Source organism: Lontra canadensis, unplaced genomic scaffold (genome assembly GCF_010015895.1).
Source record: "Lontra canadensis isolate GAN:19392208 unplaced genomic scaffold, GSC_riverotter_1.0 scaffold192, whole genome shotgun sequence".
Lineage (NCBI taxonomy): Eukaryota > Metazoa > Chordata > Mammalia > Carnivora > Mustelidae > Lontra > Lontra canadensis.
In genome coordinates, this window is record NW_022631186.1 from 1,032,658 (window position 1) to 1,052,445 (window position 19,788).

The 19,788-nt window shown below is 37.9% G+C and overlaps 1 protein-coding gene across 5 annotated transcripts in view; it reads right to left on the bottom strand.

The window, feature by feature from the left end:
* Positions 1–19,092, bottom strand: part of ABCB7 (ATP binding cassette subfamily B member 7) — a 143,647-nt gene extending 124,555 nt beyond the window's left edge. For 2 of the 5 annotated variants that reach the window (XM_032847739.1, XM_032847738.1), the window contains exon 1: positions 18,886–19,089. In XM_032847739.1, the coding sequence (XP_032703630.1) occupies positions 18,886–19,053 (168 nt within the window). In that variant the 5' untranslated portion in view covers positions 19,054–19,089. Of the gene's footprint in view, positions 1–18,885 lie in introns of all 5 variants that reach the window. The other 3 variants (XM_032847740.1, XM_032847741.1, XM_032847742.1) reach the window with 3 other exon arrangements.
* Between the last annotated feature and the right edge of the window lie 696 nt (positions 19,093–19,788).

Sequence of the window (19,788 nt, forward strand, 5' to 3'; positions counted from 1 at the left end):
GGAATAGTGACTTTACAGCTAATAGAATGGCCAATAATTCATATCTACCAATAATTACTCTGAATATAAACGGACTCAATGACACAATACAAAGACACAGGGTATTAGAAGGGATTAAAAAAAACAATACCTATCAACATGCTTAGAAAACACACATTTTGAACCTAAAGACAGCTCCAGAAACAAAGTGAGGGGGTGGAGAGCCATTTATCATGTTAATGGACATCAAAAGAAAGCTGGAGTAGCCAACCTTATTATCAGAAAAAATAATTTTTAAACCAAACACAGTAATAAGAGAAGAAGGAGGACACTATTATCATAATAAAAGGGTCTTCCAACAGGAAGACCTAAGAACTGTAAATATTTATGCCTCAACTTGGGAGCACACAAATATATAAATTAATTACTAAAAAACTTAGAGAAACTCATTGATAATAATACAACAGTAGGGGACTTTAACACCCCATTCATAGCAATGGACAGATCAACTAAGCAGAAGATCAACAAGCAAACAATGGCTTTAAATGACACACTGGACCAGACTGACTTAACAGATACTTTTAGAGCATTTCATCCTAAAGCAGGAGAATACACATTCTTTTTGAATAAACATGGAACATTCTCCAGAAAGCATCACGTACTGGGTCACAAACCAGTCTCAACAGATACAAAAAGACTGTGATCACCATGCATATTTACAGACCACAACACTATGAAGCTTGATATCAACCACAAGAAAAAATTTTGAAAGAATGCAAATACATGGAGGTTAAAGAACATCCTACTAAAGAATGAATGGGTCAACCAGGAAATGAGAGAAGAAATTTAAAAATACAAGGAAACAAATGAAAATGTAAACACGACAGTCCAAAAGCTTTGGGATGTAGCAAATGTGGTCATAAGGATGAGGTATATAGTTATACAGAAATTCCTAGAGAAAGAAGAAAAGTCTCAAATGCATAAGCGAACCTTATACCTAAAAGAGCTTGAAAAAGAACAGCAAATAAAAGCTAAGTCCAGGGACGCCTGAGTGGCTTAGTGGGTTAAGCCTCTGCCTTTGGCTCAGGTCATGATCTCAGGGTTCTGGGATCGAGCCCCGCATCGGGCTCTTTGCTCAGCGGGGAACCTGCTTCCTCCTCTCTCTCTGCCTGCCTCTGCCTACTTGTGATCTCTGTCTATCAAATAAATAAAAAAAAAATTAAAAAACAAACAAACAAAAGCAAAGTCCAGCAGAGGGTTGGAAATAATAAAAATCAGAGCAGAAAAAAAATGATACAGAAATTTTTTTAAAAACTGTATCAACAAAACTAGTAGCTGGTTCTTTGAAATAATTAGTAAGATTGATAAACCCCTAGCCAGCCTTATCAAAAGGGAAAAAAAGGACCCAAATACATAAAGTCTTGAAAGAAAGAAAAGAAATTACAACCAACACTGAAGAAATATAAACAATTAAAAAGAGAATATTATGAGCAATTATATGCCAACAACTTAGGCAATCTGGAAGAAATAGCTAAATTCCTAGAAAGAAATAAACTACCAAAACTGAAACAGGATAAAATAGAAAATCTGAACAGACCTATAACCAGCAAAGAAATTCAATCAGTCATAAAAAATCTCCCAACAAACAAGAGTCCAGGGCCAGATGGCTTCCCAGGGGAATTCTACCAAACATTTAAAGAAAAATTCGCAACTATTCTTCTGAAGCTATTTCAAAAAATAGAAATTGAAGGAAAACTTACAAACACATTCCACGGGCCAGCATTGCCTTGATCCCAAAGACTCCACCAAAAAGGAAAAGTATAGACCAATATCCCTGATGAACATGGATATAAAAATTCTCACCAAGATACTAGTTAATAGGATCTAACAGTACATTAAAAGGATTATTCACCACAATCAAGTGGGATTTATTCCTGGGCTTCAGGGGTGGTTCAACATCCACAAATCAATTAATGTGATACACCACATTAATAAAATAAAGAATAGGAACCATACAATCCTCTAATCGATTCAGAAAACGCATCTGACAAAATACAGCCTCCTTTCTTGATAAAAACCCTCCACCAGGTAGGGATAGAAGGAACACACCCCAACATCATAAAGGCCATATATGAAAGACCCACAGCTAATATCATCCTCAAGCGGGGAAAAACTGAGAACTTTTCTCCTAAGGTCAGGAACTAGACAGGGATGGCCACTCTCACCACTGCTGTTCCACATAGTGCTGAAGTCCTAGCCTCAGCAATCAGATAACACGTAGAAATAAAAGGCACCCAAATCTGCAAAGAAGAAGTCAAACTTTCACTTTTTTTATTATTTTCTTTATTATTTGCCAGAGAGAGACAGCCAGAGAGGTAACACAAGCAGGGAGGAGTGGGAGAGGGAGAACCAGGCTCCCCGCTGAGCAGGGAGCCCAGTGTGGGACTTGATCCCTGGACCCTGGGATCACCATCCAAGCTGAAGGCAGACGCCTAACAACTGAGCCACTCGGTTGCCCCCAAACTTTCACTCCTTTTTTTTTTAAGATTTTATTTATTTATTTGAGAGAGGGAGAGATCACAAGTAGGCAGAGAGGCAGGCAGAAGAGAGAGGGGGAAGCAGTTTTCCTGCTGGGCAGAGAGCCCGATACGGGGCTTAATCCCAGGATGTGAGCCAAAGGCAGTGGCTTAACCCATTGAGCCACCAGGCGCCCCTCAAACTTTCACTCTTAACAGATGACTTGATACTCTGTGCAGAAAACCTGAGAGACGCCACCAAAACAAAAACAAAAACAAAAAAAAAACTGCTGGTGCTGATACCTGAATTCAGCAAAGTCACAGGATATAAAATCAACATACAGAAATCTGTTGCATTTCTCTACACCAATAATGAAGCAGTATAAAGAGGAATCAAGTAATCAATCCCATTTACAACTGCACCAAAAACTGTAAGATACTTAGGAATAAACCTTACCAAAGAGGTAAGAAAACTGAAAACTATAGACCACTTACAAAAGAAATAGAGGAAGACACAAAAAAACAGAAAAATATTCCATGTACATGGACTGGAAGAACAAATATTTTTAAAATGTCTATACTATCCAAAGCAATCCACAAATATAATGCAATCCTGATCAAATTACACCAGTATTTTTCACAGAGCTAGAACAAACAATTCTAAAATTTGTACGGAACCAGGAAAGACCTAAATAGCCAAAGTAATGTTGAAAAAGAAAACCAAAGCTGGAGGTATCACAATTCTAGTCTTCAAGCTTGCATTACAAAGCTGTAATCATCAAGACAGTATGATATTGTCACAAAAATAGACACACCAGTGAGTGGAACAGAACAGAGAACCCAGAAATGGACCCACTACTATATGATCAACTCATCTTCAACAAAGCAGGAAAGAATATCCAATGGAAAAAAGATGGTCTCTTCAACAAATCGTACTGGGAGAACTGGACAGCAACGTGCAGAAGAATGAAACTGGATCACTTTCTTACACCACACACAGAAATAGACTCGAATGGATGAAAGACCTAAATGTGAGACAGGAATCCATTAAAATCCTAGAGAAGAACATAGGCAGCAACCTCTTTGACCTTGGTGGTAGCAACTTCTTACTTACTAGAAATGCCTCCAAATGCAAGGGACACAAAAGCAAAAATGAACTATTGGGACTACATGACAATGAAAAGCTTCTGCACAGTAAAGGAAACAATCAACAAAACTAAAAGACAATTGACAGAATGGGCAAAGGTATTTGCAAATGACATATTAAATAAAGGGCTAAAATCCAAAATCCATAAAGAACTTATATAACTCAACACCCAAAAAACCAAATAATCCAGTCAAGAAATGGGCAGAAGACATGCACAGACATTTCTCCAAAGAAGACATACAAATGGCCAACAGACACAAAAAAAAAATGCTCAACATCACTCATCATCAGGGAAATATAAATCAAAACCACAATGAGATACCACCTCGCACCAGTCAGAATGGCTAAAGTCAACAGCCTAGGAAATGACAGATTTTGTGAGGATGCAAAGAAAAGGGAACCCTCTTATACTGTTGGTGGAAATGCAAACTGATGAAGCCATTCTGGAAAACAGTACAGTGGTTCCTCAAAAAGTTAAAAAGAGAAATACCCTATGATCCAGCAATTGTACTACTGGGTATTTATCCAAAGGCTATAAAAATATTGACTTGAAGGGGCACATGCTCCCCAATGCTTATAGGAGTCCTATCAACAATAGCCAAAGTATGGAAAGAGTCCAAATGCTCATCAGCTTATGAATGGATAAAGAAGATGTGGTATATACACACAATGGAATATTACTGAGCTATCAAAAACAATGAAATCTTGCCATTTGCAATGACAAAGAATGGAACTAGAGTGTATGATGCTAAGTGAAATAAGTCAGTGAGAGAAAGACAAATACTGGATGATTTCACTCATGTGGAATTTAAGAAACAAAACAGAAGAACATAGGGAAAAGAAAGGAAAAATAAGATAAAAACAGAGAAGGAGGGAAACTATAAGAGATTCTTAACTACATAGAACAAACTGGGGGTTGCTAGAGTGGAGGTGGGGGGAGATCAGGTCAAAGGGCATTAAGAAAGGCACTTGTGATGGATGAGCTCCAGGTGTTTTATGGAAGCAATGAATCACTGGCTTCTACTCCTGAAACAAATACTACATTATATGTTAAGTAATTTGAATTTAAATAAAATCTTGAAAGAAAAAAATAAAACAAACAAGAAGGTCTGATCATCAATTGAAAAGTTTACATGTAAGATTTTTTTCATTTTAACAACAAGCACATCAGGATGTCTGGGTAGCTCAGTTGGTTAAGTATCCAACTTGATTTCAGCTCAGGTCATTATCTCAGGGCCATGAGCTCAAGCCCTGCATCAGGGCTCCCTCTCCCTTTGACCCTCCCCATCGGGTCATGTGCATGTGTGTCACTCTTTCTCTTGCACTCTGTAATAAATGAGTAAATAAATACAAGCATAACAAACAATGCTAAAGTATCTATAATATCAAGTGAAAGGTCCTTTTTACTGTCCTTTAGCTTCCCAACCCATCCACTCTTCAGAGCTATTTTTAAGTACATCCTTCCACTTTTCTATGTGTTTGTGAGCATGTGGACGGACGGACACACACACACACACACACACACACACACACACAGTTATGGACTGAACTTTTTCTCTCCCAAAATTTCTTGTTTAAATCCTAACTCCAAAAAACCTCAAATGTGACTATATTTGATGATCAGGCCTTTAAAGAGGTAATTAATGTTAAATGAGGTCATTAGAGTAGGCCCTAATCTCCCTGGTGTATTTAGTAGAAATTAAAACACAGACAAGCACAGAGGAAAGACTGTCAAAGCAGAGAAGACAATCATCTGCAAGTCAAAGAGAGAGGTCATAGAAGAAATCAACCCTACCAACACCCTGATCTCAGACTTCTAACCTCCAGAACTGTGAGAAAATTTGTTGTTTAAGTCACCCATTCTATGGTACTTTGTTATGGAAGCCCTAGAAAACTAACATTCATGTACACACATGGAGCTGTTAAATCAACATAGTTAAGAGTAGATGAAGTTCATACTTGGCGAATATTCACACACTGAAAAACATGACTATATTACAATGACATCATAATACAAGTTACTCAAGATCAATAAAAATAATTTGATAAATAAACCAAAACAGAAACCTTAACTTCACTTTCTTATTATGCTTTGTAAAGCATGATAGCAGTTTAAAAACCTACTTTCCTAAAATGTCAGTATCTAAGAAAATACCCCCATAGGATACAGTTTCTCCACTCTAACATCTCTTTGCCTTCTGGATGTGGAAAAGAAAATTTAACTGGAAAACTAACAAATGAGCCAAAATATAACCTGCAGTTAAAATTTCTAGAAAGAGTGGGGCGCCTGGGTGGCTCAGTGGGTTAAAGCCTCTGCCTTCAGCTCAGGTCATTATCCCAGGGTCCTCGGATCGCACTGGGCTCTCTGCTCGGCAGGGAACCTGCTTCCCCCCCTCTCTCTGCCTGCTTCTCTGCCTACTTGTGATCTCTGTCAAATAAATAAATAAAATCTTTTTTTTTTATAATTTTATTTTTTAAAAAATTTAAAATTTCTAGAAAAAGTAAAATTTTTTATCTTATTCTTTTTTTTAAATTTTATTTACTTATTTGACAGAAAGCGATCAAGCACAGGCAGGCAGAGTAGCAAGCAGAGAGAGAGGGAGAAGCAGGCTCCCTGCTGCGTAAGGAGCCCAACAGGGGACTCGATCCCAGGACCCTGGGATCATGACCTGAGCTGAAGGCAGAGGCTTTAACCCACTGAGCCACCCAGGCACCCTATCTTATTCTTTAAAGAACTTCACCTTGTAAGTCACTCTTTTTAAAGACTTATTTATTCATTTTAGAGAGAGAAAGAGAGAGCACGTGCGAAAGGGGGGGGGCAGAGGGAGAGGGAGAGACAGAACCTCAAGCAGATTCTGTACTAAGTGTGGAGGGTGACACAGGGCTCAATCTCACAACCCTTAGATCACGACCTGAGTTAAAACGGGGAGTTGGATGTTCAACTGACTGAGTACCGCAGGTGCCCCTTAAGTTATTTTTTCTTAGCAAAGGATGCCTACTAATAAAGTAACCCAAAAATATTGCAATAAAAAAGCATGTGTGCTTTGGTTATCAAACTAAAAACTGATATTCAGTGCTACCTTACCACAGTACCACCTAATGACAGAAATGCAATGGACAAACTTAAGAGGTTATCCTCAAGGGTGCCTGGGTGGCTCAGTCGGTTAAGCGTCCAACTCTTGCTTTCGGCTTAGGTCATGATCTCAGAGTCATGAGATTGAGCCCTGCATGGGGCTTTGCACTGAGCACAGAGCCTGCTTGGGAATCTTTCTCTCTCTCCTCTTCTACCCATGACTTGAGTGCACTCTCTCTCTCTCCCTCAAAAAAAAAGAGATTATCCTCAAACTTAATGACTCCATAATCTGATTATGATTTTGCTGAAATAAACATTTTATGTAGAAAGTGAGGCTTTGATTCCAAATGTGTAGCACCAAAGCAAATATTATTTATTTTTATGTTAAATTTAGTTGTTATTTTGGTTATAGGGTTTAATCATTCATTTCACAAATATTTTCTGATTGCTTACTACATGAAAAAGACCATTCCTGGCTCTGTAGAAGATAAAAGAGATGACTGGAATGTATCTGCCTTTTAAGCATCTAAAATCTTATCTCTTTAACAGGACACATATGAAAACTACTTGTAGAAGAAGATGTTACAGGAGTTCAAAAGAAGAAGAAATCAATGTCTTTCAACCTTATAAAGAATGGTTCTTGGGGCAGCTGGGTGGCCAAGTTGGTTTAGTGTGGAGTCTACTTAAGATTCTTTCTCCCTCTCCCACCCCCAAATAAATTTTAAAAATCTTTAAAAAAAGAACAAATGGTTCTATAGAATAAACTGGCCCTTGAGCTAAGTTCTGAAAAATTGGGAGGAGTTAGAGAGAGGGCATTTCAAATGGAGAATATGGCATAAATGAAGGAAAACAGAAAAACACAAGGTCCAAGGAACAGGGAGCAATCCAGAGTGACTGGAAAAGCAGGGTATTTATAGGAAAATATTTAACAATGTGGCTAGCAAGCTAGTTATGTGGGGGATCCTTAAGGGCTTTGAAGACTAGGCTAAGGTACAGAGAACACTGGAGTCCGTAAGTAAAGAAGTGACACTTAACTAGAGTTTTTCTTTAGGAAAAACAATCTTGAGGTGTTGTGTGGGATGGATTGGAAGGGTAGTAAATAACTGTAAGCAATGAGGAAGTCATGCATAAAGTTACAAGGGCCTAAAACTATAACAGAAGTTGAGAGAATGAAAAGGACAGGACAGGTCACAGTTACTGCAATGAAATGTACACCCACCTCACAGAGTTACTGTGAAGATAAAATGACATAATAATATAATAGACTTGAAAAGTATATTTACTCACTAGTACTAAAATCTACAAGGGTGTCTTGAGAGCGTAAATGAGGACTTTAGGTAGACAAATTCTGGAAAAGGAAGAAAACCAAAAGAACAAAAACGTCTCCTTTTGCACACAGCTAAATATACCTACTAAAATATTAAATAATTAAAAGACCTAATTTTGGTAAAGACTGAGCACAAAGAAAAATAATGCTTATAAATAAAAAGAAACAATTTAAAATTATCTCAGCATTGTAAAAATTACAACCATATAACAACTACAACTCAAGGGGGAAATGGAAAATTACTTAAGAGGCAAGATTGTGGGTTATTTTTCTGTTTTTATTAGATGCAGTTTTGTACAATTAAAAAGGGAAATTTATAAATAAAATAAAGAGGGAAAACTATAAGGTTCATATACAGAACAGGCAATTTCGCTTCTATTTTAAACTCTACTTTATAACATGGAAAGGAGCATACTCCTATTTGAAAAACCGGAAACTTTCAGTTAAATACTGAGTATCAGTGTATTACTATATTTTCCATTTAATCAAAATTTTGATACGAGCAAATAAGTTTCCCTTCCACTTCTACCCCCCACTGCCCAGTGACAAGTGCCCTTTACTCCACCACTGGATACTCAGGAACTCCATTAGAGAACCCCAGCCTGAAATACTAAATTTATCAGGGATTCTCTGATCCCCAAAACTGTATGCAGAATTAAGTATGTGTGTATGCCCATTTTCCTAGGGAGAAGGTTCATGGCTTTTACCAGATTCTTGAAGGGCCTAGTATTCTAAAAGAAAATTTAGAAATAATCATCACCTTTCTTCCCCCTCCTTTTAGTCTTAATAGCCAATTCAAATAACTATGTCAATGGCTTAAAGAATGTTACTTATTTGACTATTTCCAAATAAGGGACCCTCTGAATTATTCTTCTCTTTTTTTCAAAAGATTTTATTTATTTATTTGACAGACAGAGATCACAAGTAGGCAGAAAGGCAAGTATAGAGAGGGGGGGAAGCAGGCTCCCCACTGAGCAGAGAGCCCAATGCAGGGCTCAATCTCAGGACCCTGAGATAATGACCTAAGCCAAAGGCAGAGGCTCAACCCACTGAGCCACCCAGGCGCCCCGCCCCCTCTGAATTTCTCTTCTCAATTCCCAGTGCCACTTCAGACTAAGACCTTTATACTTTCATTCTTTATCATTTACAGTCCAGGTATGCTTCATCTTTATTTACAACTTTTACAGCACTGCTGCCATTCTCCACTACCTCCTTAGAACCTATTTCTATCTTCACAGATAATTTTAGAACCTAGCTCACTCTTCCCCTCTAATTCTATCTCCCCAACACTAGCAAATACTGAACTCATCACCAATCTCATTTTTTCTACTCCTGTTCTTAGATCAACAAGTACTATAAGAGGCAGAACCATATAAATTTGCTCCATTAAAAACATACATGAATTTAAATGTAGCCTATGTTGCTCCTGAAAAACTACTAATAGTAATAAACTAGGCTCATAACATAGAGGTTCTACTTATGCAAAGGATTACTCCCAGAAGATCAGAGTCAGGAAACTAAAGAATGGAGAAACTTTAGAGATCAAGTAGCTGAATCTTATTTTAGAGAAACCAAGTCCAAAGGAACAAGTGATCTGTCCAAGATAATCAAGAGTAGAAATAGAGCTCAGGTAGGCAGGTGTCCTGATGACAATGTTCATTCCACTATATCATGCTATGTCCTTCGTATATCAGTTGTTCATCCTCTTTATACTTATAAATCCAAATCCTTCAAATTATCTGTATTTTCTCCAGTAAGATTTACTTACTACTATACTACTACCTTAAGACCCCTTAACAGTATACAACATCATTCCTTCCTGGCTTGTTGGGTGAGAATGATATAGAGGAAAATAACTGAAAGCCTTACTGAAATCAAGACAGACTATGCTTCTAAGTACCTTGTCACTCTCTCATATGAAGAACTGAACTGGTTTGGAATGTCTTGCTTTTCTCAAAACTAGGCCATTGCTTCTTAATAACTTATATTCTTCTAATGACTGCAAATTATTGTTTAATGATTTGTTCTAGTTCTCCTAACACCAAAGTTAAGACTAGAATCCAACTCTTCTGTTTACCAATGTTCCTTCTGCCAAATCACCCCTATTAAAGTCAGTTTTGATCTTGAATGATAGAAATTTAAGTCAGTTCTATCTTCAAGAAGATATCTAAATTAAAATTAATGGTTATTCATTCTGCCCCTTAGGTTAAAGTCTTCCTTGCTCTTCCAATAAAAAGACTATGAATTTAAGAAATTCTTTTTTATATACACATTAAATCCTTCTTCTTACAACTGAAGTCTATGTCTCTTTTTATAAACTAATATTCCAGGTAAGTTCAGGTATCACTGAACTACTAGAAGGAAAACTTTTAATTAAAAAAAAAATGCCCTTCAGGTACTTTAAATGTCACTGAATCACCTCTTGCGCTCTTTTAAGTTCCATGCAAAATACCCTTAAAAATACCCTTAATTTTCTCCTAAGTTCTGTTCTTGATTTTCTTGTTACATTTTATGTCTTCTCAGTAATCACTGTCATTTCTTGATATGCATCTTATAATATAAAACCTGTATCTTAAAACTAGGATCTCTAAAAAGCAAAGTAGGAGGATTGTTTCACTAGTGTTGTTATAATCTACTTCAATTAATAGAAGGCCAGAAGTAAAGTCTCTTAGCAGCAGCCAGTCAGCAGTGGGACTGCAGGAAGGGGGAATTTACTACCAGGAAATATTAAAGCTCTCATCCTTTGTCCATGATGAAAACAAATGAAATGTGAACCAACAAATGAAAACAAAACAGTACCTATCCAAAAGAACTACTAAATAGAATATACAAGGTAAATACACTAAAGTAAAAGGTATGCCAGATAGTTCTCAATGGGAATATCTTCTAAAAACCAAACAGAAAGGACAGACCATTCTGCTGCATGGAGTATAAACCAAAGAACACAAGCCAGTCAAAATCAAATGAAGAGAGTTTCACTTCTAGCCTACAACATAAGATCTCCTTAGACCCATTCCTCAGTAAAACTGGCAAGTTACAAAAGGACCACCATTTAACACCCCTAGAAATGGTCCTGGGGCATACAGCAAATGAAATAACATTTACTCAAGAAAAGCTACTAGAGCTCAATAAGAATAGCAAGTCTGTGGTGTTTGAACCAGCACCTACTCCCTGCCTCCCCACTCCCAGTTTGGCAATATGGAAACTACACTTGAGTCTTGCATAGCTAAGAGCACAGTACATTGCCCCCCTCCCTTTCATGATCTCCCAGTCAGAAGACTATCTTCCTGGGAAAGACAGGACATCAGCACCTCTCTCATCTTTCCCCCAGTGACCTACTGCTGAAACTAGCTTCTGGGCTAATGTGGTCAAGAAGGAGGGGCTCCCTTCTTCCACATATCCCCACAGAAGGGACAAAGCTTGACCTTGAGTGTGGTGCCACTGAGAATACTTGATTGTTGAAGGCCAATCACCCTAACCCTGACTTCTAAGAGGCTGGTTCCATATCAGGAGAAGCATGCCAAAAAGTACTCCTCTCACTCCCCACTAGCACTCAACTCCTAAGGTGGGGGTATCACTCAGAGAGAGGCCACCACTGTCCCCACCCCCAGCTTCAGACCCGTGGCTGGCAGATTTCTGCCTGGTAGGAGAAGACCCTAAAACATATAGCTCCTCATCTCTTCCCACAGGAATTGACTTAATGTGGAGAAGTTCATGCCTCAGTTTGCTCTCAAAAACAGTGGAGGTTTCTTGTGAAAGGCCAAGTGGGAAAAAACTGATGGAATCATCAGCCACAGAAGCTAAACTGTGGGTCAGCTGGTTTGCCCAAGAACCAGAAAACCAAGAAGGCAGGTAGCTTGGAGGAGCCTGCCTGGGATCAGAAAAAATCTCAAATGTTGTCTTCAGGAACTATCACTTCAAAGCAACACCAATTTTACTGCTTTAGTCTGTGGAACAATTTTTGTCCCAGGGCACTTTTGGAAAACAGCAGTACAATCTGCCAGCAACTAATGGAACATAACTGGGAAAGAGACAGAACTCCCCAGCAAAACCACTGTCATCCCAGGGTAACTATGGACATACTCAAGGCTACACCCCTTAAGGAGCAACATTAGAGGCTTTTACACTGCAAAGTAGGCAGCAGGGAGGAGAGTGAAGAAAGACATCACTAAAATAGTCCAGCCAGTCCTTAACAAAATAGAAAAGCAAGTAAATAACAATAACAAGCTCTGGGAAGGAGGGGACCGGTACCCCGAGTTACTACATTATCTAAAATGTCCAGTTTCCAAAAAAATTGCAAGACATGCAAAGAAACAAGGAAGTATAACCTATACCCTGGGAAAAAGCAGGCAAGAGAAACTGCCTGTGGTTTTGACCAAATGTCAGACTGCAAAGAAAAAGCCTTCAAAGTAATCATTATAAATATGTCCAAAGACTAAAGGAAACCATGTTAAAGAAATAAAAGAAGGTGTGATGACAATGTAACATTACATAGAGAATATCAATAAACAAATAGGAATTATTTTAACGAAACTAAATGGAAATTCTAGAGTTGAAAATTATAGTAACTAAAATGAACTATTCACTAGAGGGGACTGACAGCAGATGTGAATTGGCAGAAGAAATAATTAGTAAACTTGAAGACAGAACAATAGGGATTATCCAATATGAAGAACAAAGATAAAAAAAAGAGTGAGGGAAAATGAACACAGCTTCAGAGAAATGAGGGCCATTATTAAGCAAACGAACATATGGATAATGACTGTTTCAGAAGAAAAGGAGAACGATAAAGGGAAAGAAAAACTACTTGATGAAATAATGGCTGAAAATTTCCAAAGCTTATTAAAAAGAACTTACATATTAAAATGTAATTTACACATCCAGAAAGTGCAACAAACTCCAAGGAGGAAACATACAAAGAGATCCACACACACATTATAGTAAAAACATTAAAAGCCAAAACAAGGGGAACATCTTGAAAGTAGCAAGAGGAAAAAAAGACTCCTTCCCAACAAGAGGACCCCAATAAGATTAACAGCTGATTTCTTAGCAAAAACAATGTGTAGTCCGGAAGGCAACTGGATAATATTCAAAGCACTCAAAAAAAATTGTCAAGCAAGAATCCTATATCCAGAAAATATACTGTTCAAAAATGAAGACAAAACAAAAACATTCGCAGATAAACAAAAACTGGGAAAATGTGTTTACACACGCCTTACAAGAAACACTAAAGGAAGTTCTTTAGGCTGAAAACAAGTGACCTCAGACTATAGCCCAAATATGTGTGCACACATGTACACACACACACTCCAAAACAAAGAGCACCAGAATGTATAAATGCACAGTTTTTTTACATTCTTCTTTGAACCAATTTAAAAAGCAACTGTATAAAATAATATGGATAAAATTAATTGTTGAGCCTATGACATATAGAGATGCAATATACTTGCCAATAATATCACACAGGAGATAGGTGGGAGCACAGCTATAGTGGGATAAGAAAATGACTCGAGATGGTAAATCAAACACAAGAAAAGAAACGAAGAGAACTAGAAATGATAAATACAAAGGCTAGTGTAACAAAATATTTACTTGCCTTCCTTTCTTCTTTCAGCTTCTTTTAAAGTCATAAATTATATAAAGTAATAATCATGATTACATATTGTTAGGACTGTAACATTTATAAGTGTAATATATTAAAACAAAGTGGGGAAATGGAACTAGAACTATACAAGAGCAATGTTTCTATATCTCACTAGGATTACATTATAAAATTCTTAGAAGAAAACATGGTAAATCTTCATGACCTCAGATTTGGCAATGGATTCTTAGCTATAACACAAAAAGTATGACCAACAAAAGAAAAAAAATAAATTTGACTTTATCAAAATGAAAAGCTTTTGCACTTCAAAGGACATTATTGAGAAAGACAAAAGATAACACACAGAATGGGAGAAAATATTTGCAAATCACATATCCGATAAAGAACCTGAATCTGTAATAAAGAACTTTGACATTTCAATAATAAAAAGACCCAATTAAAAAATGGGCAAAAGACTTGAAGAGACATCCCTCAAAAAAAGAGATTTAAATGGCCAATAAGCACATGGATAGATGTTCAGTGTCTTTTGTCAACAGGGAAACACAAATCAAAACCAAAAATTAGAGAACACTTCCCACTCACTAGTAAAAAGTATGTTAAGAATAACTATTAGTGAGGATGTGGAGAACCTGGAACCCTCCTGGACTTCTGATGGTAATGTAAAATGGTGCAGTTCTTTGAAAACCAGTCTGGCAGTTCCTTATAAAATTAAACATAGAGTTACATATTGCCCAGCAACTCCTAGATATACACCCGAGAAAAATGAAAACTTATGTCCATGCAAAACTTGTACATGAATGTTGAAAGCACCATTATTATAACAGCCAAAAGATGGGGGAAAAAAACCTGAATGCCCACCAACTAATGAATGCATAAAGACAATACTGCATGTCCACATTGAATATTACATGGCCATAAAAACAAGTGAAATACTTAATATATGCCATAATATGGATGTGCTTTGAAAACATAATACCAAGTGAAAGAAGCCAGTCTCAAAAGACCACATATTATATGATTCCATCTATGTGAAAGGTGCAAAATGGAGAGATTATAAAAACTGAACATCGACTGGTGGTTTTTTAGGGCTGGTGAGGGAGGGTGATTAGGGGTGATAGCCAAAAGGGTAGCAAGTTTGTTTTTGATGTAATAAAAATGCAAAATTTGCTATGGGAACAATGCTATGGATCATTAAATATACTAAAATCTACTAAATTGTGCACTTTAAATGGGTGAATTATATAGTATGTGAATTAATCTCAAAAAAGATGTTTTGAAAGAACAAATGAAGAAAAGTATATGCTCAGTGTCAGGATCAAGAATTAAGAACTTTTTAAACATAGATAAAAAGTGCTGTGGACTAACTGTATGATACCTCAGTTTCTACCACATAAATATTGATGAAAAAAATTCTATCACTCAAAATTCATGTCTTTTTAATATTAACTAACATAGTAAAGAGGCAACTGCATAATAAATCATTACAATTTAAATCTTATCATACTAACAATTTTAATTTAAAAAAACTTTTATGTTTAAGGTATTTCCCTCTATTAACAGTGCTCCAGTAGAAGTATCTTTACAGGGCACCTGAGTGGTTCAGTCCATTAAGCATCTGCCTTCAGCTCAGGTCATGATCCTGGAGTCTCCCTGATGGGCTCCCAGCTCAGCGGGAGTCTGCTTCTCCCTCGGACCCTCCTCCCTCACTCTCTCTCTCAAATAAATAAATAGAAACTTTAAAAAGTATATCTTTAGGGGCGCCTGGGTGGCTTAGTGGGTTAAAGCCTCTGCCTTCGGCTCAGGTCATGATCCCAGGGTCCTGGGATCGAGCCCCGCATCGGGCTCTTCGCTCAGTGGGGAGCCTGCTTCCTCCTCTATCTCTCTCTGCCTGCCTCTCAGCCTATCTCTATCTGTCAAATAAATAAATTTAAAAAAAAAGTCTATCTTTACAATTCAACATTTATTGTATGCTTAATGTCTGCCAGAATCTTATTAACCTTCATATAAATACCTGACACACAGAAGGCCATAAATGAATGAGCGGCCTTAAAAACTGTCATTTATCTATACTAGGATTTAGTTACCTCATCTGTAAAATCCGAAGGCTAAATATGATCTTCTCTAAAGTAGCACTGTTTGAACAGAACTTTCTGCAATGATGGAAATGTCCCATACCTATGTGCCATTTTAGCCCTTGAAATGCAGCTAATGCAACCAAGGAATTACATTTTTAATTTAATTTAAATTTAAACAGCCACACGAAGCTAGTAACTACCATATTGCAAAGCTTAGCTGTAGGGTATCATCCCTGTATGAAAAACACATTTTACAATGCATCCCAGTAATCACATACCTGTAGGAGTGTATATATACACATATAAACAACAGTACCTAAAGCATTACTTCCCCTAATATGTATAAAGCACTGATATTTTCTTATTCCACTGAATTTCATATTTAAAAAGTGTTTATCCAAACTATTAACATGATTTCATTAACACTGCACTAAGGTTCTTTTCAGCTCTAAAATATTATGCTATTTACTAATGACCATCCTAAAAATATATATTAATATTTATTTTGTAATCTTTCCTTAAAGATCTATTTCTTTATTTGAGGGGGGAAGGGCAGAGGGAGAGGTAGATAGAAACCCAAACAGATGCCAAACAGAGTCCAAAGCAGGGCTCAGTCTCTGGACCCGGTGATCATGACCTGAGCAAAATCAAAAGTCAAATGCTCAACCGACTACACCACCCAGAAGCCTCTATTTTGTAATCTTAATCACAAATCACTATTTGAAGATGCCTTAGGCTATATCAGGTTCTGCTAAAAGCCTTATAACCATTCCTTCATCTTTCCATTAAATCTACATTTTTAAAAAAAAATTATGGCAAGAGTTCCATGCCTTTAAGAAGTAGAAAACAAAAGTAACATCTTTCCCTTGTTTTTCACTTTGGAAATGGTAACCAAAAGGAATGTTAAGATGTACAGAAGACAACAGGGAAGAAAGCTGTGTGGACAGTGTTCATGAAAACAGAGAAGGCTAATTTTTTATTTCCATTACTTCTTCTGAAAATACCAGTAACTTCTCCAGCCCCCTCACCCTCCCGGCCTGACAAAGTCCTACAAATTTTATCTTAACTTCATCAGACTTTTTAGAGGACTACAGAACAAGAATGCCCAAGAAATCATGTGTTCCAAACTTTCAACTATAAAGTGTTTTTAGAACTTTACTAAAATGGGGGCGCCTGGGTGGCTCAGTGGGTTAAAGCCTCTGCCTTTGGCTCAGGTCATGATCTCAGGGTCCTGGGATCGAGCCCCGCATCCGGCTCTCTGCTCAGCGGGGAGCCTACTTCCTCCTCTCTCTCTGCCTGCCTCTCTGCCTACTTGTGATCTCTGTCAAATAAATAAATAAAAAAAACTTTACTAAAATGATCTGGATTGCTCCCCTAGCCTAAGGTGCCACTTTTATCCTAAACTCCTCAGTAACCTAAAACTACATGTAGTTCTACAAAAAGTCCATGTTCTCTCTTCCCTGTGAGCCTCTGCGCACACTATTCCCTCTTTAGCTAATTTCTCTTAATTTTTAAGGTCTTGGCTTCAAAGTTATTCAAGGCATTTTTCCCACCTCAAAATTAGACTTGATGCCTTTCCCATACACTCTTCCAGTACTCTCTACCCTCCCCATCATTGCAATACTGAATTATATTTGCCTGTTTACTTATCTTTTTCCCTTACTAGATTTTAAACTCTTTAAGAGCTGGCCTGTATCTTATTCTGTTCACTGTTGTAAAGGTGTTCAGTAATTACTGGACGAAAAAATAGATATAATTTCTCAAGCACTCCACATGCCTAGTGTCATTCGATATTCTTCCTGCTTAAAATGTTCTCCCCAGGGGCGCCTGGGTGGCTCAGTGGGTTAGGCCTCTGCCTTCGGCTCAGGTTGTGATCCCGGGGTCCTGGGATCGAGCCCCGCATCGGGCTCTCTGCTCAGCGGGGAGCCTGCTTCCCTTCCTCTCTCTCTGCCTGCCTCTCTGCCTGCCTCTCTGCCTACTTGTGAGATCTCTCTCTGTCAAATAAATAAATAAAAATCTTAAAAAAAAAAAAAAAAGAAAAAAAATGTTCTCCCCATTTCTATCACCAGCATGAGATCCTCTCTGTGATCTGGTCCTTAATTACCACCATTTCCTCTAGATGTTTATTGTTCTTATTGTTTATACTGTTCATTTGATATTTAACCTACACTGTTTTTTAGTTATCCTTATAATGCATAGATTCCCTCTCCCTAACTAAATTGATCAATCTTGAAGGCATTAATTTATGTTTCTCTTGGTACCCCCATTATTGAGCATAGCCCTATGTACACAGTGGATATTAAATATCTGTTCACGCAGAATCAAAATTTGAGGGTGCTTCTCATACAAAACTGAAAATACTTCAGTGATACTGATGAACAAGTATCACTGAATGGGAATTAAACTTTTTGCCAATATATAGTAAATGAATGATACACTAAAGTACAAATAATTTATTTGAAACTGCTGAGTGAGGGATAACAATAGACACAGATATTAAGAGGCACTATAACAAAAACTACATTAAAGATAACCAGCTTTACGGTTTCCAAACCTGTATGAACAGAAGAACAATCTTCTCAGATCAAAGGACAATCGTGTTTACATATGAATTTAGGGCAGTCAATGTTTTGGAGAGAAAGACAGTTACGGTTTCGGCCTATCAGGAACTACTGTCAGCGGAGAGTTAACTGCCGCCACATCAATTTGCCTCCCGTTTACACGTAGCTTTGCTGTCATCTTACAGTGTTCCCCTAACTGCTACTTTCAAATGAGTAAAATCTGAACCATGGGCATACTGGTCACAAATTACATTACTAACTCTGGAAAGCAGCTCAGTTTTCCTTGCATTTGGAAGGATAAGCAATCTGGGAATCCTGTCTACCCCATCTCTTAAACTCAGAAGAAAAAAAAATGTATATCCTGCGAGAGTCACTAGCGCTTAGGTGCCCTCTGACCAAAACCTTCCGTTCCATTCCCATGGGCTATGCCACAAAGGTTTTCTTCACCCTTTCCTCAAATTACTAACCCCAATTTCCTTCACTTCCGAGTTAGCACTGACAACCTTTCTTCTTGGAGTTCTCTCTGACCCAAGGACACGAGGGCGAACTTTTCCCTATAGGTCCCTTTGTCCTTCACCCTACTCTACCATGTGATGGCATCTCACCTGGGAAATTCGAGCGGTTCCCGAAACGCCGGGCTGCCGTGATCTCCACTGAGAACCTGCGCCACGGACAGAGACTAGAGGTCGGATCAGAAACACGACATGCCGGCGTTTTTCGAAAGCAGCCCGGGCAGCTGCACAGCGTGAAGATTGTATCGCGAGCAGCGCCATCTTGAGCGAGGAAAGAGGAACCGAGAGCAAAGGATTGTGGGACGCTGGCGGACCCAACTCAGCAACCTTAATCTTCTCTCGTCTCCCTCTATTTTTCTCAGGGCCCCAGACCGGAAATAACTTAGCGGAGAGTCAGACGCTTGGGCTCCACCCCTTTTATCTTCCAGGGAGTTTGAGTGTTTTACGCAACCGGTAATGTAAGAATAAGGTTGTCTTTCTCTGTTTTCCTAGATTTGCCGCATAAAATACAGGATGCGCAGTTAAATTTGCACTTAAAATAAACGAGTCATTTTTTAGTATAATTATGTCCCAAATACTGCTAAATCTGCCAACCCTATCTTGTCCAAGCATTCCACTTTTCTCTTATGGCTTCCAACTCAGTGCAACGCTTCACTCCATCCTCCCTTTGCATATTCTTCACTCTCCTTAGCACTAACTCTTAGGGTAGATTAAACTATAGATATTAATTTACCCAGGGTGGAGACTTAATGAACCGTGAGATACACTGGGTTTCAGGCTGATTGTTGAGTTTCAGACTGATAGTTCACTTTTGCGCAAACCTTGGGGCAGTTTTCCTTTGGTCTCTTGCTCCTTAAACACACACGCACAAACACACACATATCTTTGCTAATTTGCCTCACTTTCTAGCTCTTCCATTTGGTTTCTGCAGCTTCCCGAATTATTGCAAAACAGCTAGATTGGCTGACAGATAGTAAAATGAAGATGTATGTAGAG